The sequence below is a fragment of the Indicator indicator genome, chromosome 1 (assembly GCF_027791375.1).
Source record: "Indicator indicator isolate 239-I01 chromosome 1, UM_Iind_1.1, whole genome shotgun sequence".
Lineage (NCBI taxonomy): Eukaryota > Metazoa > Chordata > Aves > Piciformes > Indicatoridae > Indicator > Indicator indicator.
In genome coordinates, this window is record NC_072010.1 from 57558157 (window position 1) to 57575405 (window position 17249).

Below are 17249 nucleotides of genomic sequence, written 5' to 3' on the forward strand. Positions count from 1 at the left end.
GCTGACATCTATGCACCATTCCCAGTGAGAAAATCATCTCTACTTCAAGAGACAGCATTTGTGTGGAAACAAATAACCAAAGCAATGGAATGGCTGAAACAAGGAGAAATACCTGGCCATCACATTTCTGGATTTTCTTAGGGTTCCATTTCTTCCAGTAGTACATACCGGCCCACAGCACAGTTTAGCTGTCCTGACCTGGGCTGAAGGCTCTGCTACAAATCAGCTCCTCACTGTTGAGCTGGAGAGAGGCTGTTGCTTTTTTGAAATCTCCTTCTCCCCATCTTTGTGTCTCTGCCAGGATTCAGAATAAGAATTGAAAGCCCTCTATGTGTTTTCGTTTTCTTTTTTTTTTTTTTTTTCAAGCCTCAGACCACTCTGTGGATAAGCCATTGAAGGAGAATGTTCCTGGTGCTTTGTGTGTGACGAGTGTGATGACATGCTGTGCAAGCAGTCAGTGCTGTCTGTGCTGAAGAGGGACCAGGGGGTCAACTTTTAGGAAATAAGGACCTGACTGTTCAATAAACAGCTGCACTAAATATTAGCTGAAGTTCACAAAGTCAGTGGAAGCATTCAGTATGACTTCAGTAGGCTTGGAGTTAGCCTTTGAGTAGCTCTCTAGCAGATAATAAATTTGCAACAAGTATTCAACCCATGTATATTGTAATCTTGAGATCAGACAAGCCATTTCTCTTTAGAAATAGCAGCAGTCTATAATAATGTACTTAATATTTATCTTGGCAGTAAATCAGAAAGGTACCAAACTGCTGATGTCCATTAGATTAATTCCAATGCAGAGTTGTAAGAAAGGATCCAGGCAATGCCAGAGAGTTAGAGAATAATACATAGAGCGAGAATTCTTCTAGAGATAATTACCAAATACCATGTCATTAACTGGCAGAAGAACAAATTCAGCTGGCCTTGACATTTCTGGGATTGCGTGCAGCAGCACAGCATGAACCATTGGGGATGGGATGCTGCATGCTGGCTGCATGGGTGAAAGGAAACTTTCCCTTGCTTCTTGCCAGCACAGTGCTACTGTTCTAGACTCCAAATGGTCGTGGTTTTCAGCTGGGGGCACTTTGGTAAGCACCACTTTCAGCAGAGCTTGAGTGGCTGGAATGTTTTATTTACAGTTTCTCAGAAGAAATCTCAGTGGGGAGAGCTGCTGGATGGATAGGGCATGGGAGAAGGGAAAGCAGGAAACAGCATAGAAGTGAGCTGACTTGACCAAGGCTTCCTGGACTTTTATCGTCAGGTAATGTGGAAGCTGTAGCCTTGTAACTAAGGTTTGTACATATCTCTGCTCTTCCTTGCAAATAAAGACCATTTGGGGAGCATATTTGGACTACAGCAGTGTTTAGATCATGCAGTGCTTTTGCAAAACTGACAATGCTAATTAAAGTTACTGTTGACACAGCCCTGGTGTAACCTTTGGGTTCAAAGAGAAACATTAGAAGTCTTGTTGAGAGCTGTATTTTTCGTGCTTAAATAGGCATGTGAGTGCCTGGGAGACTGAACACAATAGGAAATAATTAAAGACAGCCTGTGAAACTGGCTTGATTGTTCAGCTGAACATGGAATAATCCCTTGTTTATCAAGCAAGTCTCTACGTCTATTGAAGGATAAAATAGGAGATGTTTCTGTGTAGTATTCATAAGCTGCACCCACCACATTTCCCAGTTACAAAAACATGCAGAGAAGTTATCCAGCATGAACATAACCACATTTAAATAAAAAAAAGTCTGCATATGCATCTATTCATGTTATAGTATGGATTTAAAAAAAAAACAAGCAAACAAAAAAAAACCCTGTGTCCTACCATTGAAAGTATATTCCTAATGACAGCTGCATCCTGCAGAGATGGACCACCTAGTTGTCCACTTAGTCCTTCACTGCATAAAGAATTTTCTTAAGTGTGTGTGTGAAAAAAATATGTATCCCTTTAGTGGTAACACAAACCAGAGGCCCTGTTGTTCATTTAGAGCTTGATTGCATTTCTATCCTCTTCCAAGGTAGTGCATTTCTTTGGATGAATTTCAGTTGCTTCACACCAGGCCTGGATCTGTCTCACAATACACAGATGTAGGAGTCGAACTGAATTTTACAAATTGAGGACAGCACGTTAAAAGCCATGCTACAGGAAACTTGGATGCAGTAGTAGAAGTTGGAAAGGGGAAGGAGACAGTGCTCCTCCCCACACACCTCCTTAAACCCCCCTTAAACCCTCTGAGTTGAGATAAAAAGTTTAATGTAAGTGAGATAATATAATGCAAATTTACCTTAGCTTATTGCAGAAAAAGTGTAGCAAAATGCAGAAAGCAGCAGCAGAAACCAGCAAACTAAACCCTACGCCAGAGAGCTACGCCCTGTCCCTCACCATCATGCTGCCATCTCAGCAGAAGAGACCGAGACCAACACCAAAACCTGGAACCTGAAAGCAGCAACTGGAACAGGAAGTCTCTCATGTTACAGTCTGAGCTTCAAGCCCCATGATACTTTGCTCCAGCCAGCACTTTCATTTTGAAGCTGGCATGAGGCAGAATGGTTTTGAATAACAGCAGCAGATTTCAACTCAACCCATGACAGTGATCCAGTCCAAAGTTAAACAAATTTGTTTAATTTAGGAGGTACCATGAAGACTCTGTAACATACTAGAGAACATATTAGGTAACATATTAGAGAAAAAAGGGCCACAAGGATGATCAGAGGGCTGGAGCCACCTGTCCTATGGAGATAGACTGAGCGAGTTGGGGCTATTCAGTCTGGAGAGGAGAAGGCTCTGAGGAGACCTTATCGTGGCCTTCCAGTATCTGAAGGGGGCCTGGTGAAGAACTTTTTAGGATGTCAAGGAGTGATAGGACTAGGGGGAATGGAGCAAAACTAGAAGTGGGTAGATTCAGATTGGATGTTAGGAAAAAGTTCTTCACCATGAGGGTGGTGAGACACTGGAACAGGTTGCCCAAGGAGGTGGTAGGTGTCCCATCCCTGGAAGTTTTTCAGGCCAGGCTGGATGTGGCTCTGGGGAACCTGATCTAGTGTGAGGTGTCTCTGCCCATGGCAGAGGGGTTGGAACTAGATGATCCTTGAGGTCCCTTCCAACCCTGACAATTCTATGATGATTCTATGATTTTAGTGATTTGGTTTTGAAAACCTAACTGTTGAAGCAGATCAGTAACAGTTTCTTACATTCATAGCTTTTCCTCCTATATTCTCTAAAAGATGTGTTTGGATTCAGTCACAGTGCGGTATTCCTGCCTGTCTCACACATGGGTTTAGAAGCAGGAATATCTCTTTCATCAGGAGCTGGGTTTCTCCCAAATGCAGCACCCACCCAAGTGCAGCTGGCTGGGTGGGAGGGAGCAGTTTGCATTTTTAGTACCATAAGTATGTGACGCACTGAAAGAAAATTCATGCTGGTATATAACACTTACTAGTCAAATGCAGATCCCAGACTGATTTTTGGTGGTTTTTTTGTTTTGTTTTGCGGGTTTTTTGGGGGGTGTGTCCCTTGCACAAGCAGAAAGCTTTTCAGAGGAGATACACCTGGGGGTCCTGTGCCAGGGTGCAGTCCTTGTTTCTGAACAGAATTACTCTTTTGCTCTAAGATCACGTATTGTGATGGGATTTTGATGTCTTCCTTTTTTCTCAAGCCATTTCCAGCCTTGTCTGGTGTGTTTAAAATGTCTAATCCTTCTGCTAAGTGCCAGCCCTTTCTGTTGTTGAGAGTGGAAAGCAAGGCAGGGCGATGGGCATACCGTACTTGGGAATTACATGTCCGTCAGGAAGATTCTTCACATGCTCCTGAGTAAAGGAGCATGGGGGTCAGGAATTTACAAGAAGTGAGCTGTTGAGTTCCTTTCTATGCTCATAAGTGATTATGTGGTTTTATTGCATGACTGAAGCGTGTGATATTTCTATTGCCAACAGGGAAGGCCGCTCTAATGCTCACATTAAAGGAGATTACCAAAGAATCGGAGATGTTATGCTAAAGAACATTCAGAGTATGAAGGTAAGAATGATCCTATAACTATTAAGCTTTGACACAGATTAGGATTAGTGTGCTTTTGATTTTCATGTGATGTTGCCTCTTGTGCTGTTTTTTTCCAGTTGTAATCAAGGCTTATGCTTTAAAAGTTTTGTTTGAAGTAGCAAGCAAGCAAGACTGATTCAATTTGGGAACCCCACATTTGTGCACTACACTGACAGGTTAGATGAAAGGGAGTTGAATATATGCAAATAATTGCCTCTGATCCTTTTAAAGTAAAAGGCAAAAGTATATATATGAACTGAAAATCTGGGCATAGTGTTCAGCAAACTTTTCACCTGCTTTTAGTCTGGACAGAGTAGTATTTTTTATGCTCTGTATTACCAAGCAAACAATGTGGAAGGCAGGCACAGGAGCTTGTGAAAACCTTACAGACTTTTACAGCTTGGAAGGAGAGAAAACACAGCTCACCTTAGTGTAATGTAGCTGTGCATCCAGACAAAACATGGCAGTGCACCTTCAGCATGTGGATCTCAAAGTGTTCTCAAAAATGTCTCATAAGTCTTTCTTTGGTGATTGCCACCTCAGTGTTCTGCAGTTGGTAAATGAGGCAGCCTTAAGGCCTTGGCTGGAGGAAAGGACAGTTTAATCTTTACAGCTCTCCCAAGACATGAGTTAGTACTGGGCTTATCTTTCAGAAGAATAGAGAGAGATGAGGAGAGGTTAAGTGATGTACAAGTGATTATACAGCAAATCAGAAAAAGAGAATGTGGAAATCTTGATTGACAATCCCCAACACAAACAGGTCTGTCACCCATAAGGTGTCCTTACCCTTTCTGCAATGTACTTAGCAGGAATTGCCTTTTTTCCCTCAAGACACAGTTCAGAAGTATTGGAAGAAACACAGGGGGGACTTTTCTATGTCTATCTCTGCTCTCAAGAAGTACACACCTTTTCACAGTTTTTGAAATCTCAGCTTCTGGCAGAGTCTGCTTCTACTTGTGGTACCTTGCAACATGAAATTGTGTGTCTGCAGCCTGCAAGGCCCTCTGTGGCACTTGTTTAACAGCAGCATACGATGTGCTTTTGTCTTCACCATTCTCCATTTCCCACTAGATTTTGTTCTCTTCACTCTGAGAACTGTCACCTGTGCTGGTAAGCACAGGTATTTGAAGGAAAGCGGCAAAGCCTGACTTAAGTCTAGCTTAAGACTTTAAGTCTGACTTAAAGAACTGCAGTGGAAATGATAGTTAAAACTCCACATATTATGAGACCCGTTAAAAGACCCGAAAACTGGCAATCCTTGTTCAGTTAACACAGGAACAAAGTTAAGAGCAAGTAATTAAAGGGGAGCCTTTGTAGTAGTCCAGTCCAGAGGGTCTGCTGTGTCCTTGCTTAAGTTACAGGCCTGTAAAATTAACATGCAGTGTATGGAGGAAGTGGCTTGGCTGTAGGGAAAGTACATCTCTTGTAAGAACATCACAAATCACAGGAAAAAGAGTGAGTTGATTTCAAATGTTTCATAAAGCACAAGCTTTGGATTGAACCAAACTGTCCTCTCAAGTCCAAAAGACAATCAGTTTCTTTTCGTGCTGGTTAATATTCCACGGTGTACCAGGAGACTTTATTTGGCAGCTCAGAGAAACTGTGCATCCTGAAGAACCAGTTTACCTTTTCCAAAACACAAATGAAGCCCCTGTGTTAATTGTTTAAAAAAGTACTGCTGAATTCTTTTAAATGGGAACTGTGAATGCCTAGGTTACTGGGGCCTAAATGAAGTTGCATATTTTGTGCAAACATCATTCACTTGCTGGTGCAGAACTCCCCTGCTGCCGGTAGGATCGTCTTAGACACTGCACTAGGGAGAAGAGGATGTAATCCAAGGATGAAGAACTCTTACATAACCATTTCTGTTAGAAAGCTCCTCTATTCTTGCATTTGTTCAGATTCCCGGAAGATGCAAAATCTTGTTAATAACAAGGAAGCAGAAGCTAGAAGTCCTTTTGCTACATCTTAGTTCCCCTACAGCACCTAAGAGGACCGGGGCAATTAAATCCCTCCTAGAAATCCTCCTAGAAAGTGCATTTGCGTAGTCTGACTCCCTGTTGCATCTACTTACAGGAGCTATGTTCATGTTATCTCCTTGCCTTTGAATTTCTCACTGGTATCAGACTTAGTTTTGTTCACTCACGTGCTTCTGTTTTACAGGGAATGCAGGGGGGGCGGAGGGTGGGGTACTTCAAACAAGTAATGCCATTTCTCCTTTTCAAGTGAATATTGGAGTCATTGTGTTGTACGGTGATTTTGTTTGCAAAATCCCACCTGCAGTGCTAGTTGGATGTTTTTTACTGGAATAGCTTTGGGCTGTCAGGTCTCACAGTGATTGCTAACAGCTCTACCACGTATTTTTTCTTTCTTTGTGCCTATAAGCAAATGACAATTCACCTGAGGAAGCACAATGAGATTTTAATTGAGTTGGAGAATGGGATTAAGAACTCTCGCAAGCTGGAGACCTTTTGCAGGGATTTTGAGCTACAGAAAGTCTGCTACTTGCCTCTCAATACCTTCCTTCTCAGACCTTTACACAGGCTTATGCACTACAAGCAGATAATGGAGAGGCTTTGCAAACACTACCCACCTGACCACATAGACTTCAGGGATTCAAGAGGTAAGTACAAGAGAAACAACCAATCCCTGGAGCTCGGGAATGGTGTCTGAATCCATTAGAGGTGCATGGGTGGACTTTAAAAGACAGTTGCTTTTTTTTTTTTAAGCCTACATTGAAAGAGGATTGCGTTGCAAAATCTAAGCACTCAGAAGACCAGAAATGGTAGGATTAAGGTTACTTTTGTATATGTTATGCCACAAGTACTTGGAAGAGAAACCTGCTGGGAGTTATTAACCACACAGAAATGACATGTGGTTCAGGAAGTCACTTGAACTGAAAACAGTTAGGAGACTGGGGGAGAGCAGAGGGAACATACCATATGTGTTTGTCTTGTTCCTGGATTTCTGTAGAGATCAACTGGGAACACAGCATTAGCCCAGGTGAACCCTTGGTCTGACAGTGTGGCTGCTGTTATATGTCTCTAAATGTTGTCTTTTGTTACAGCCGTACTGTTCACTCTGTTACCATTTCCATGATTCGTTTCAGGAACTCAAACTGCCAACATATGTTTCTTTCCCAGTGTGTAGAAATTTTCACCCTATAGTCTAAACTCACTGGCTGCTGTTTTTTTCTGATTATTTGTTTTCTTCCTTTCTTAACCCCATCCCCCACCATTGTAAGCTACCTACATGTGAGGATAGTTATGTTAGCTGTACAATTAGCACTCCATGCAGATCCACAGAAGAACTTGGGCTGGAAGCAGTGCTTGGTATGATGGCTCCCAGCTGTAAGGAGTTAGCTGGCTAAGCTCCCCTACATGCCATGCAGTGGGACCCGCAGCAGGCAATGCACAAGATGTGGAGGTAACCTGGTTGGAGGTCTGGGGCACTGAAGTGCTGTGTTACACAAATGTTTGCCAAAATGTAGCTACTGCCTGATGACCTCAAGGAACACCTTCATTTCTTTTAGCCAAGGATAGATGATGATGATGATAATGTGCCCATTCCCACTTTCCCAGGCAGTGCAGCAGCCATCAGGGTTTGATTCCTGCTCCACTTTTGAAAGGGATACAAGTACAGGATTCAGGGATGTAAATAAGAGAATATGAGGACAGTGTGACTTGAGATACCGTTACTCTGGCATCAGTCTCTTACTAAGACATTTGCAAGCATTTGTTAATGATCAGAGTGTAAAGTCTTCCACTAGAGATGCTGAACACTGAGCACTTAGAAAGAGGCACCACTCTTACTGTTCCCTTTTTTTTAACCAAATGATTGTAAGTGCTCTTCTAGTACTAAAGTCAGTCAGTGTTCAGCCCAGACAGTTCAGCTGTTCAGGTATATCAAGGCGATGCTCATGTACACAATGGGACAAGGAGCTAGACTGTGAGCTGGTCCCCCTGAAAATATCAAGTGATGAAGTGATTTCCAGCTTATTTCTCTGAGTTGACTTCCTGTGTTGTTGTCACATTAAAAAAAAACCAAGACATGGGAAGCAGATTTGGCACAGGAAACGTGGGAACCAAGCCTGCACTGCTTTGGCTTTGGCAAGCATATAGACTTCATAGTGTCTGCTTCCTTCTATATCCCACCTCATCCTTCTTCGCACAAGCAAACATCCCTTTCTATGATGAAGGTGTTCCTTAGCAAAATCACTCCCAGGCATTAGGTCACTCTTTGGTCGTGTCTTCAGAGAGAGTGAAGTAGAGCCATGATGTGAGTCACTGACATGCAGCCTTCATAATTCTCATTCCTGGGACTGAGGACACACCCCAAGATTACTGTGTTTACCATCTGAAATGGTACAAGAAACGACACTGCCATTTTCTACTGTTTTCAAATATGGACTTGAACCAATATGCTGCAGGCAGGAGGGGAAATGCTTTTTCTTTTTTTTTTCAAGCATAGAGAAGGTCCCTAGTTTAACTGGAGATGTAGGAAATGAAATCATTCTTTGGTGATCCTCATTGATTCAAGTATTCTTCCAAAGTTCCTGGGGCTAAAATAGAGCAAAAACTTTGGTTGAGGAATTCAACTGTTGCTTCATTACAGCACTCCATTCTCTCCACTCCATAAGATGGTGTCTTTAGTTTGTGTGGTTTGTAGTCAAGTAGCTTTGCATTGTGAAGGAGAAGGGTAACACAAGAAGGGTGATGTTCATGAGCCTGGTGCTGCAGACAAAAGACATCTTTCTTCTTGAACATTTTTGTACCTTTTTGACATGCATTTTATGTTTTTGTCCATGTAGCTGCTTTGGCTGAAATTTCTGAAATGGTGGCTCAGCTCCATGGCAATATGATAAAGATGGAGAACTTCCAGAAGCTGCATGAACTCAAGAAAGACTTGATAGGCATAGACAATCTGGTGATCCCAGGAAGGGTAAGTAAGCAATGGTGTTCTGATCAAGGTCTGATACAATTTTAAAGCGTCAGATCATAGAAATCAGTCAGGGCTGGAGGGGACCACAAGGATCATCTAGTTTCAGACCCCCTGTGGTTGGAACTAGATGTGTTTAGAAACCTGTTTCTTAGGAGCAGCAGTGGAATTGCCTTTCTTCATATGAACCTTTTCCTCTCACCAAAAACTATCAAATGTATAATGATACTAGCATAGAAAACAGCAGCCTTTAAAGTGGGAAAAGGCAGACACCTTCATTAGCTTTTTACTGACTTTTATTAGGCTGATTTTTATGTAGAGATTTGGATGTGTTTAGGCAATTCCAAACATCTATTACAACAGAAGTGGTAGAAATGTAGTATTTATCACAGCACTCAGAGCTTGAGTGGTTACACATTTCCTCATTTCTTCTGTCCCTGCTTTCTTTTCTTTTTTCCACCTCTTGATGCTGGAGCATGGCAGATTAAAGGAAAAGGAGACATTTGTGCTGGAGGACCTTAAGCCCTTTCACAATGCCCAGCTTTGAAACTCATGGTGCTGGGGCCAAGCAGTCTCTTTAGCTTACACGTAATGTTAGGCAATAATTTTGGAGGCAGTGTTGCCTTAAGTAAACACCCTTAATAGTGTTATAAAAATATCAACATCTCTTTCTTCCTTGCCATGCTTCTTTAAAAACGGGGGCTTACTTCAAAATAAAGGAGCCTCAGTGTAGCATTTGTAGCCTCTTTCACTTTTCTAGGTGCAGGTGTATCTCTACATGCAAGCTTGAGTGTTGTCTGTTGTTGAAAGAATTTCCTCCCCGCTCCCCTGACTTCTGTTTGCAATACGCAGCAATAGTACCTGCAGCAACAGATACTGAGGAAAATGCATCACTAGGCAGCTCTCACCCCTTATGCATTTCCTGGAAGCAGCTTGGAAAGAAAAGATGAGATTAGCATTGAACTGCAAATATAGCAGAGCTTGAACTTGCCCTGCAGCCTGACCAATCAGCCCTGATGCACTCCTGCAGGATGGTTAGGCCACCACTCAGTGAGCGCCACATCCTGGGGTCTGCTTGCCATGCCCCTGCTAGTGCTGCAGTGGGGTCATGGCTCTAGACACAGAGGCAGCTTGCTGAGTTCTCTGGGGTCTAGTTCATTTAAAGATTCAAACCTTTAGAAGAGGCTTGCAGCTGATGTGCCATTGGGAATGCAGTGCTGAGCAGAGGGATTTACGGATTTGTGGCTGTTCCTTGCTCCCTGACTTTGCCTCTTCCCTGTCTCCCAAGCAGCTGCCACAGTTCATGCTGCCTTCCACTGATCCACAGACTGTTTGCTTCCTTGGCAAGCCCCTCAGGACATTTCACAGCCTGTGCATATCTCTATCACATTGAATTAAATGCTGTCATCGGGTGTTTCTGCTCCCCTAGGTCTATTAAAGACAGAGGAATCTTCCTGTCCTAGGCAGTTCAAGAAAAAGCAGACAGGGGGCAGAGGTTGTTTGCCATGGCACATGCTCAAGATGTTGCTGCTTCCAGCCCTCTGGCTCCTCTTCTGGCTCTGCCTGAAGTCCCTGCCCCAGTACAGGCTGGGCTGGGAGGCAAATACTAGTGTCATCCACAGCTGGACTACATATTTCAAAGAAGAAAACTAATGTTAGGCCCTGATTCAGAAATTATGACTGATACTCTTTGGTAGCCAACAACAGCTTCCAGTGGCCTCTCTGGTAACTTAAGCCTGCTGTGATGTAGGCATAACTGCCTCTAGTCACTTTTTCCTCCACTGAGCCCTTGTGCAATGCAATTAGAGGGGACTGGACACATCACAGCAACCCTCAGGCAACCAGAGTACCTCTCTGAAGAGATTAAACTTAGCCAGTTTATTCCTAAAATGTAGGTGATTCTGATGCTTTATGTGCTTTTTACATGCACAATTATCAGTAGAATGACCTTAGAAAGACTGTCATAAATACGTTTAAACCTCTTGACAGAAGCTGGAGGGAGTTAACTGAAAAATTATGTTTTCATGGGTTTCAGGTAAGTGGAAGGGTGAGTTACAGTGTAGTTCACAGTGAGCCCAGGAAATCCAATATTTTGCAAGTTTCAGATGTGCTATTTTTCCTATAATTCTATCGCTAAACATAATTAAACAATCTGATCTGAATTAATGTACTGTATTATGTAACATGGATAACTCACAGGATACATACAGGATAACTCATGCTGCGAGACAAATTTCCTTCTTTTTCTGCTGCTAATGGTGATGTTGATTTGTGTAGCTGGTTTTACATCTCAGTGAAGAGCTGTGTATGCCATATGCACAACAGAGGTCACCAATGACTAACCAATAACATACATGCCAAATTATCATTAATTTTTACATCATTTGTATCATGAAAAATTCTCCTTCAGAACTGAAGAAAGAGGGAGCTGTCTGAAGGAACAGATATGAGGTAAAAAATTTGCTTAGCTGAATTTTCTTAAAATGAATGAAAGAAAGACTATGAAGGACTTTTATCATAAAGACAGTTATGAATGGAAAGAAATTATCCTATAAGTAAGATTTTTAACATATTCAAAAAAATAAAAAGCCCTGGGGACTGATTGTCAAATCAGTCCTATGACCAAGCAGCCATATTTGCATAATAAAAAAAATTATCATCATTTTTGCAAAAGATACATACTTGTTTTGTACTTGTTCCCACAGGAGTTCATTAGACTTGGCAGTCTTAGTAAGCTGTCTGGAAAAGGTTTACAGCAACGGATGTTCTTCCTGGTAAGCAAGACAACATTTTTTTCTTTTCTTTTTTCTTTCTGTAATGCAAATGTAACTACAGGCAACCACTGGACATGCTGTTAGACTTGAATTGTGAATTGCAGTCAGTGTTTTTAAACAGCCTTATTTACAAGTTAACATAATACATCACCTACGTAGCTGTTCGTTAAAGAGGTATGTTTCCCAAATGAAATACTCTGTGACTGCTTCTTACAAAGATAAAACTATTTATTTTTGTATGACACTGTGACTATCATGATAAAATAATACTTCCTAACATGTTGTCTTAAATAAAAGCAGAGTTGTCATAAAATTAAAGTGACACCAGGGTTAGTGATCATGTCCAGAAAAAGATAAAGTCATGGTGGTATGAACAGTAATCTGCGTAATGTTCTCGGGACACATTATAGAACCAAATTTCTCCACAGACCATCCAGTTTCAGCCCCTGAGTGCCCAGCCTGTTGATAGACCTGCCTTTACCTGGAGATGCATTTTGTAGTTCTCGCTCTAGGAAAGGTTATCTCCTCCCATCTCAGTCACAGCATTTTCAGGTTATGGTGATCCCACTCAGTCTCCAGTCCACAAAAATTGACCAGATGGTTCCTTCATTATTTTCTCCCCAGCCAGCTAATTTGCTGCCAAGCTCCTCATCCTGCTGCTGCTGCTGAGCCCTTGGTGCTGGGCACTCAGATGCCCAGCAGACTGCGTAGATTTTCTAGTCTGGTATTACAGAGCGAAACATTGAAGAGTCAGTGCAGTGTGGCAGGAAAACAGGTTCAAGAATCATAGCATATAAGGTTGGAAGGGAACCTCAGGGATCACTGGGTCCAAATTTTCTCAGTAACAGCACACTCTAGAAAAGATGGCCTAGCACCCTGTCCAGGTGAATGTTAAGTGTCCAGTGTTGGGGACACTTGGCTTCTTGCATGCAAAAGGTGAAGACAATGAGTGTATAGAAAAGCTTGTGAGTGTGCTAGGTTTTATGAGGTGTTTGACATTTAATCTGTCAAGTGAGCCAAAGATAAAACTGCTAAATATGCCTGGGCCTGGATTATCCTCTGCTTTTAAAGGCACTAAAGAGGAAGCCTAATGAAGGTGATGCATATTTTCTTGTATACCACAGTTCTTGTTAGCAGATGATGTCTCAATATTATACCTGTATAAAACATTAAAGAGTTCAGACTAGACTCTCAAGTCAGTTGCCCACACTGTCAAAGAAGTCTTTGGTCTGTCTCAAGCACCAGAATCTTTTGGAGGTAAAATCCTGGGTCAGTATTCTAGGAATCTGAATACAAGTGTAACCATTGGCAAAATCAAATCCCCCTCTAGTGGCTGATCCATATAGCTTTGTGAATTGTTGCTGTTGAGTGCAAGTGTCTGTGGTGAGAGCTGTGTTTCACACCACGGAGTACAGTTATTCTCAATGCAGCTGCCTGGTTTGAGAAAACCATCCACTGACCCAGGTGACACTGTGAAAGTATGCCCTGTGCCTGTCCTTACGAGGAGAGACTGAGGGAGCTTAGGCTCTTCAGCTTGGAGGAGGCTGAGGGGTGACCTCATTAATGTTTGTAAATTTGTAAAGGGTAAGTGCCAAGAGGATGGAGCCAGGCTCTTCTCAGTGATGCCCAGTCACAGGACAAGGGACAGTGGGTGGAAGCTGAGGCTTAGGAAGTTCCGTGTAAACATGAGGAAAAAGTTTTTCACCTTGAGGGTGATGGAACACTGGAACAGCCTGCCCAGGGGGGTTGTGGATTCTCCCTCTCTGGAGATATTCAAGATCCATCTGGATGTTTTCCTGATCTGGTATCCAGAGCAGGTGATCCTGCTCTGGCAGGGGGGTTGGACTAGATGGTCTTTAGAGGACTCTTCCAACCCCTAACATTCTGTGATTCTTTTTTATGGCAACAAAATGTAGGCAGTCATTGGACATGCTCTCAACAACTGCTGTTACAAGCAGAAAGCTCTAAAAATTGAGATACTCTTTCTCTCCACCTTGTTATTTCTAATCTAAAGCCATGTACCTTACAACAAGTCTCCCGGCTTCCTTCTGAATATAGGGAGTACTAGAGAGCCACTTCATAAAAGCTACAGTAGACACACCTTTTTCAGGCATGCTTGCTTACCTTTCCACACAAATCAGAAGAAGTTAAAGGTAAAAGACACTCAATCTTCCATGGCTTCAAAGTGTGCTAGAATGTGAAACACAGGGCTTGCTAGTTCTGACCCAGAGATCACAAAGGGAATATTAGAAGGCACTGGAAGATACCCAGTGGAAAACTGTGAGAAGGTGCCTGAGATGAGCTGGGAAGGAAGGCAGAAGGATGAGATTAGCTGGAAAGGAAGAGTCACAAGCATGATTAGGGGACTTGAGCATCTTCCCCATGAAGAGAGACTGAGAAACCTGGGGCTGTTTAGTCTTGAGAAGACTGGGAGGGGATCTCAGCAATATCTATAAGTATCTGAGGGGTGGGTGTCAAGTGGAGGGGGCCAATCTCTTTTCAGTGGTGTGCAGTAATAAGACAAGAAACAATGGATATAAACTTGAACATAAAAGATTTCACCTCAACACGAGGAGAAACTTCTTTTCAGTGAGGGTGATGGAGCACTGGAACAGCCTGCCCAGAGAGGTTGTGGACTAGCTCAAACCACTACACTGGAGGCATTCAAACCCACCTGGATGCATTCCTGTGTGGACTACCCTAAGCAATCCTGCTTTGGCAGGTGGGTTGGACCCTATGATCTCTGGAGGTCCCTTCCAACCTCTAATGTACTGTGATTCTGTGAAAATAAGAGGTGCTAATACAAGGTACTGGAGTATTGTGGAAGCCCATATTTTGGATTCATGCATTAAGGTTGCCATATAAGCAGTCAGCCAGCACTGGCTGGCATTCCCACACTGGCCATTCTGGTTTTATTTCTTTCTACCTACGTACGTGTCAGCATCATTCTAATAATGCTTATTCCTGCTTTGTAGTTCAACGATATCTTGTTGTACACCAGTAGAGGCCTGACAGCATCCAATCAGTTTAAAGTCCATGGGCATCTTCCACTGTATGGCATGGCAGTAAGTATTGTGAGAACTGAGGAGATTTGTGTTTACATGAATTGGTTGATGAATTCCTGCTGGACTGAAAGCACGGCAGCAAAGGGCTGTTCACTGATGCAGAGAAGAGGTGGTTACATTCTGCAGTGCCTGCTGGGGCTGTGTTGGGTTTGACCTTCTGCACAGAGGTGACTGCACAGCAGAAGTGGGAATAGAAAGGCATTTGGGGGAGGAGCTTCTTTGTAATGCAAACTTCTTACGAGAGCGGGTTCTTTATTTTGTAACCCTTAAATTTAACCAGGATTCTTAAAAGTAATTCATCACCAATTGCTCATAGACACACTGTGCAAGGCCAGTAAACATCAGCAACAATCTTTTCTCTATAGATATCTATTTCCTTATGTTTTCAGCTCTGTATCTTGAGGTCCAAGTAGTAGGAAACTAGCAGCAATAGGTCATTTGGAGCCCTTGTTGCAATACTTCTGCAAAACAGCCAATTCAAGCCAATAGCAGCCACTTTCCTATTCTTCTTAAAAGGATTTCAAAAGCATTTTTGCAAATTTTGAAACGCTTTCATTCCTGCCATTATTTCCCTGAGTTTATATCTATTCTGCTCTGCTTGCCTGCAAATTGAATTAGGTCCTCAGTACCACAGTAATAAATTTCTATAAACCCCTGCAAGGCTTCAAAGTTTTATCTGGCATTTCTAGGAATCTCCCCAGTTACTGCTGTCCATTTGGTGTGGACTTGTTCACAACAGAACTGTGTTGTGCTGCTGTGTCCAGTGCACTCCCAGCTTCTAACATACCCTTTTGTATGGTTAATCAGTATTCTGATGCAAACACTAGTATTTTCCTTTGGGTTTTTTTGACACCAAGCAGACAATGTCATGCTTTGTGTTCAAGAGGTTACTGTGCAACTTACTTAGTGTTTTGCCAATTTGCAGGCCTCCTTTTTTTTTTTCTCCTCAGTACCTAGCTCAAAATTGTTGTTTGTGAACATTCCTCTTAGTTTTGTTTTTCTCAGTGGTAAAATCTTGTTCAGTTCACTGAAGTAAGCGCTTCCTGCATTCTAACTGCATCTGGGCTTTTATCTTTCAGATGGAAGTAAGTGAAGAGGAATGGGGAGTTCCTCATTGTCTAACACTACGAGGTCAACACCAGTCCATCGTTGTTGCTGCAAGGTAATTCAGTGAAGACAACATACACATGTGAAATCTATTTCTCTCCAGCTTTCACAGTGGGACAGATAGAAAAGTAGAGAGGTGTCATTTTGTTTGGATTTGCTCCTGAAACAATTTCAAAGGCTTATTCTTTTGTGGAAAGTCACATGTTAAAAAAATAACAAAAGGCAAATGGGATAAAATGGAGTGGCAGCTGTGCAAGTCAAAACAATTGAGGTATTGGGAGGACAAAAACTAGCAGCTTGTGCCTGAATTTAGTTATTTAAATTAAAAGTAAGCGCAGCTTTGGACTATTTCTTAGCGTTTGCTTTCAGCCTGTATGAATGTGAGTAAAACTTGAGTTTTCATTGTTAGTAGCCGTGCTGAAATGGACAAATGGACTGAGGACATTCAGATGGCAATAGAACTGGCCGAGAAAAGCAGTGGCCCTACTCCAGAGTTACTGGCTAGCAGCCCACCTGATAATAGTAAGTAAATGCTAGAGGGTAGGTTTTATTCACTTTTATCCCTATGATTGCTGATTGCTTCTAAGAAAGCAGTGAAAAATGCTGCCCACAGGTGGAACTGCTACACATGAAGTTGACTTTTAAATATATATTTATGTATTTGCCATTTTAATGCTCTTGTTGATGTTAGCAGAAAGTGAATAGAGAAGTGACTTGATCATAACAATTCCAGGAAAAACTTAACAAGATTTGGGCAGTGCCTGTCCTTGGAAAGTATTGAAAGCACCATCAAAGCGTGGTAGTTAGTATTTTGATTCTAACACTTGCAGAAACACGTAAGAAAATCAGAATCTACTTAATGTCTGCACAAAATGATTTCTAGAAGTGTGTTTTAAAATTAGTCCACAATATCGTGGACAGCATTGATTTGTTTAATTTTTCCGATTATATATGTTGTTGCATAGAGGAAGAAAGATGCTTTTTCCCTGCATTTCATAGAGTCTCCTGATGAAACTACTGTAGACCAGGAATCTGAGGACGACCTCAGTGCATCCCGCACCTCACTCGAACGTCAGTCACCACACCGTGGCAACACTACGGTGCACGTCTGCTGGCACAGAAATACCAGCGTGTCAATGGTCGACTTTAGTATTGCTGTGGAGGTATCTGCCTCAGAACGATATGAACTGCAGCTCCAGACACACTCTTGAACGACAATTTCCTTTTTGCTCCTCCTTATTAAGTGCACTACTCCCCTTGTCTCCTCTGGGAAACTTTCAGGCACACCTAAGAAACTGACTCCCTTATCTTCAAATGATGGCACAAACCATC

General features: G+C 42.3%; 1 protein-coding gene across 1 annotated transcript in view; it reads left to right on the forward strand.

Annotated features, from left to right (window-relative positions):
• FARP1 (FERM, ARH/RhoGEF and pleckstrin domain protein 1) overlaps window positions 1-17249 on the forward strand; it is a 225575-nt gene that overhangs the window by 201486 nt on the left and 6840 nt on the right. Inside the window, exons 17-24 of the mRNA XM_054389576.1 lie at window positions 3931-4012; window positions 6419-6656; window positions 8844-8974; window positions 11677-11745; window positions 14721-14810; window positions 15890-15972; window positions 16327-16439; window positions 16917-17080. Of these exons, the coding sequence (XP_054245551.1) occupies window positions 3931-4012; window positions 6419-6656; window positions 8844-8974; window positions 11677-11745; window positions 14721-14810; window positions 15890-15972; window positions 16327-16439; window positions 16917-17080 (970 nt within the window). The remainder of the gene's footprint in view (window positions 1-3930; window positions 4013-6418; window positions 6657-8843; window positions 8975-11676; window positions 11746-14720; window positions 14811-15889; window positions 15973-16326; window positions 16440-16916; window positions 17081-17249) is intronic.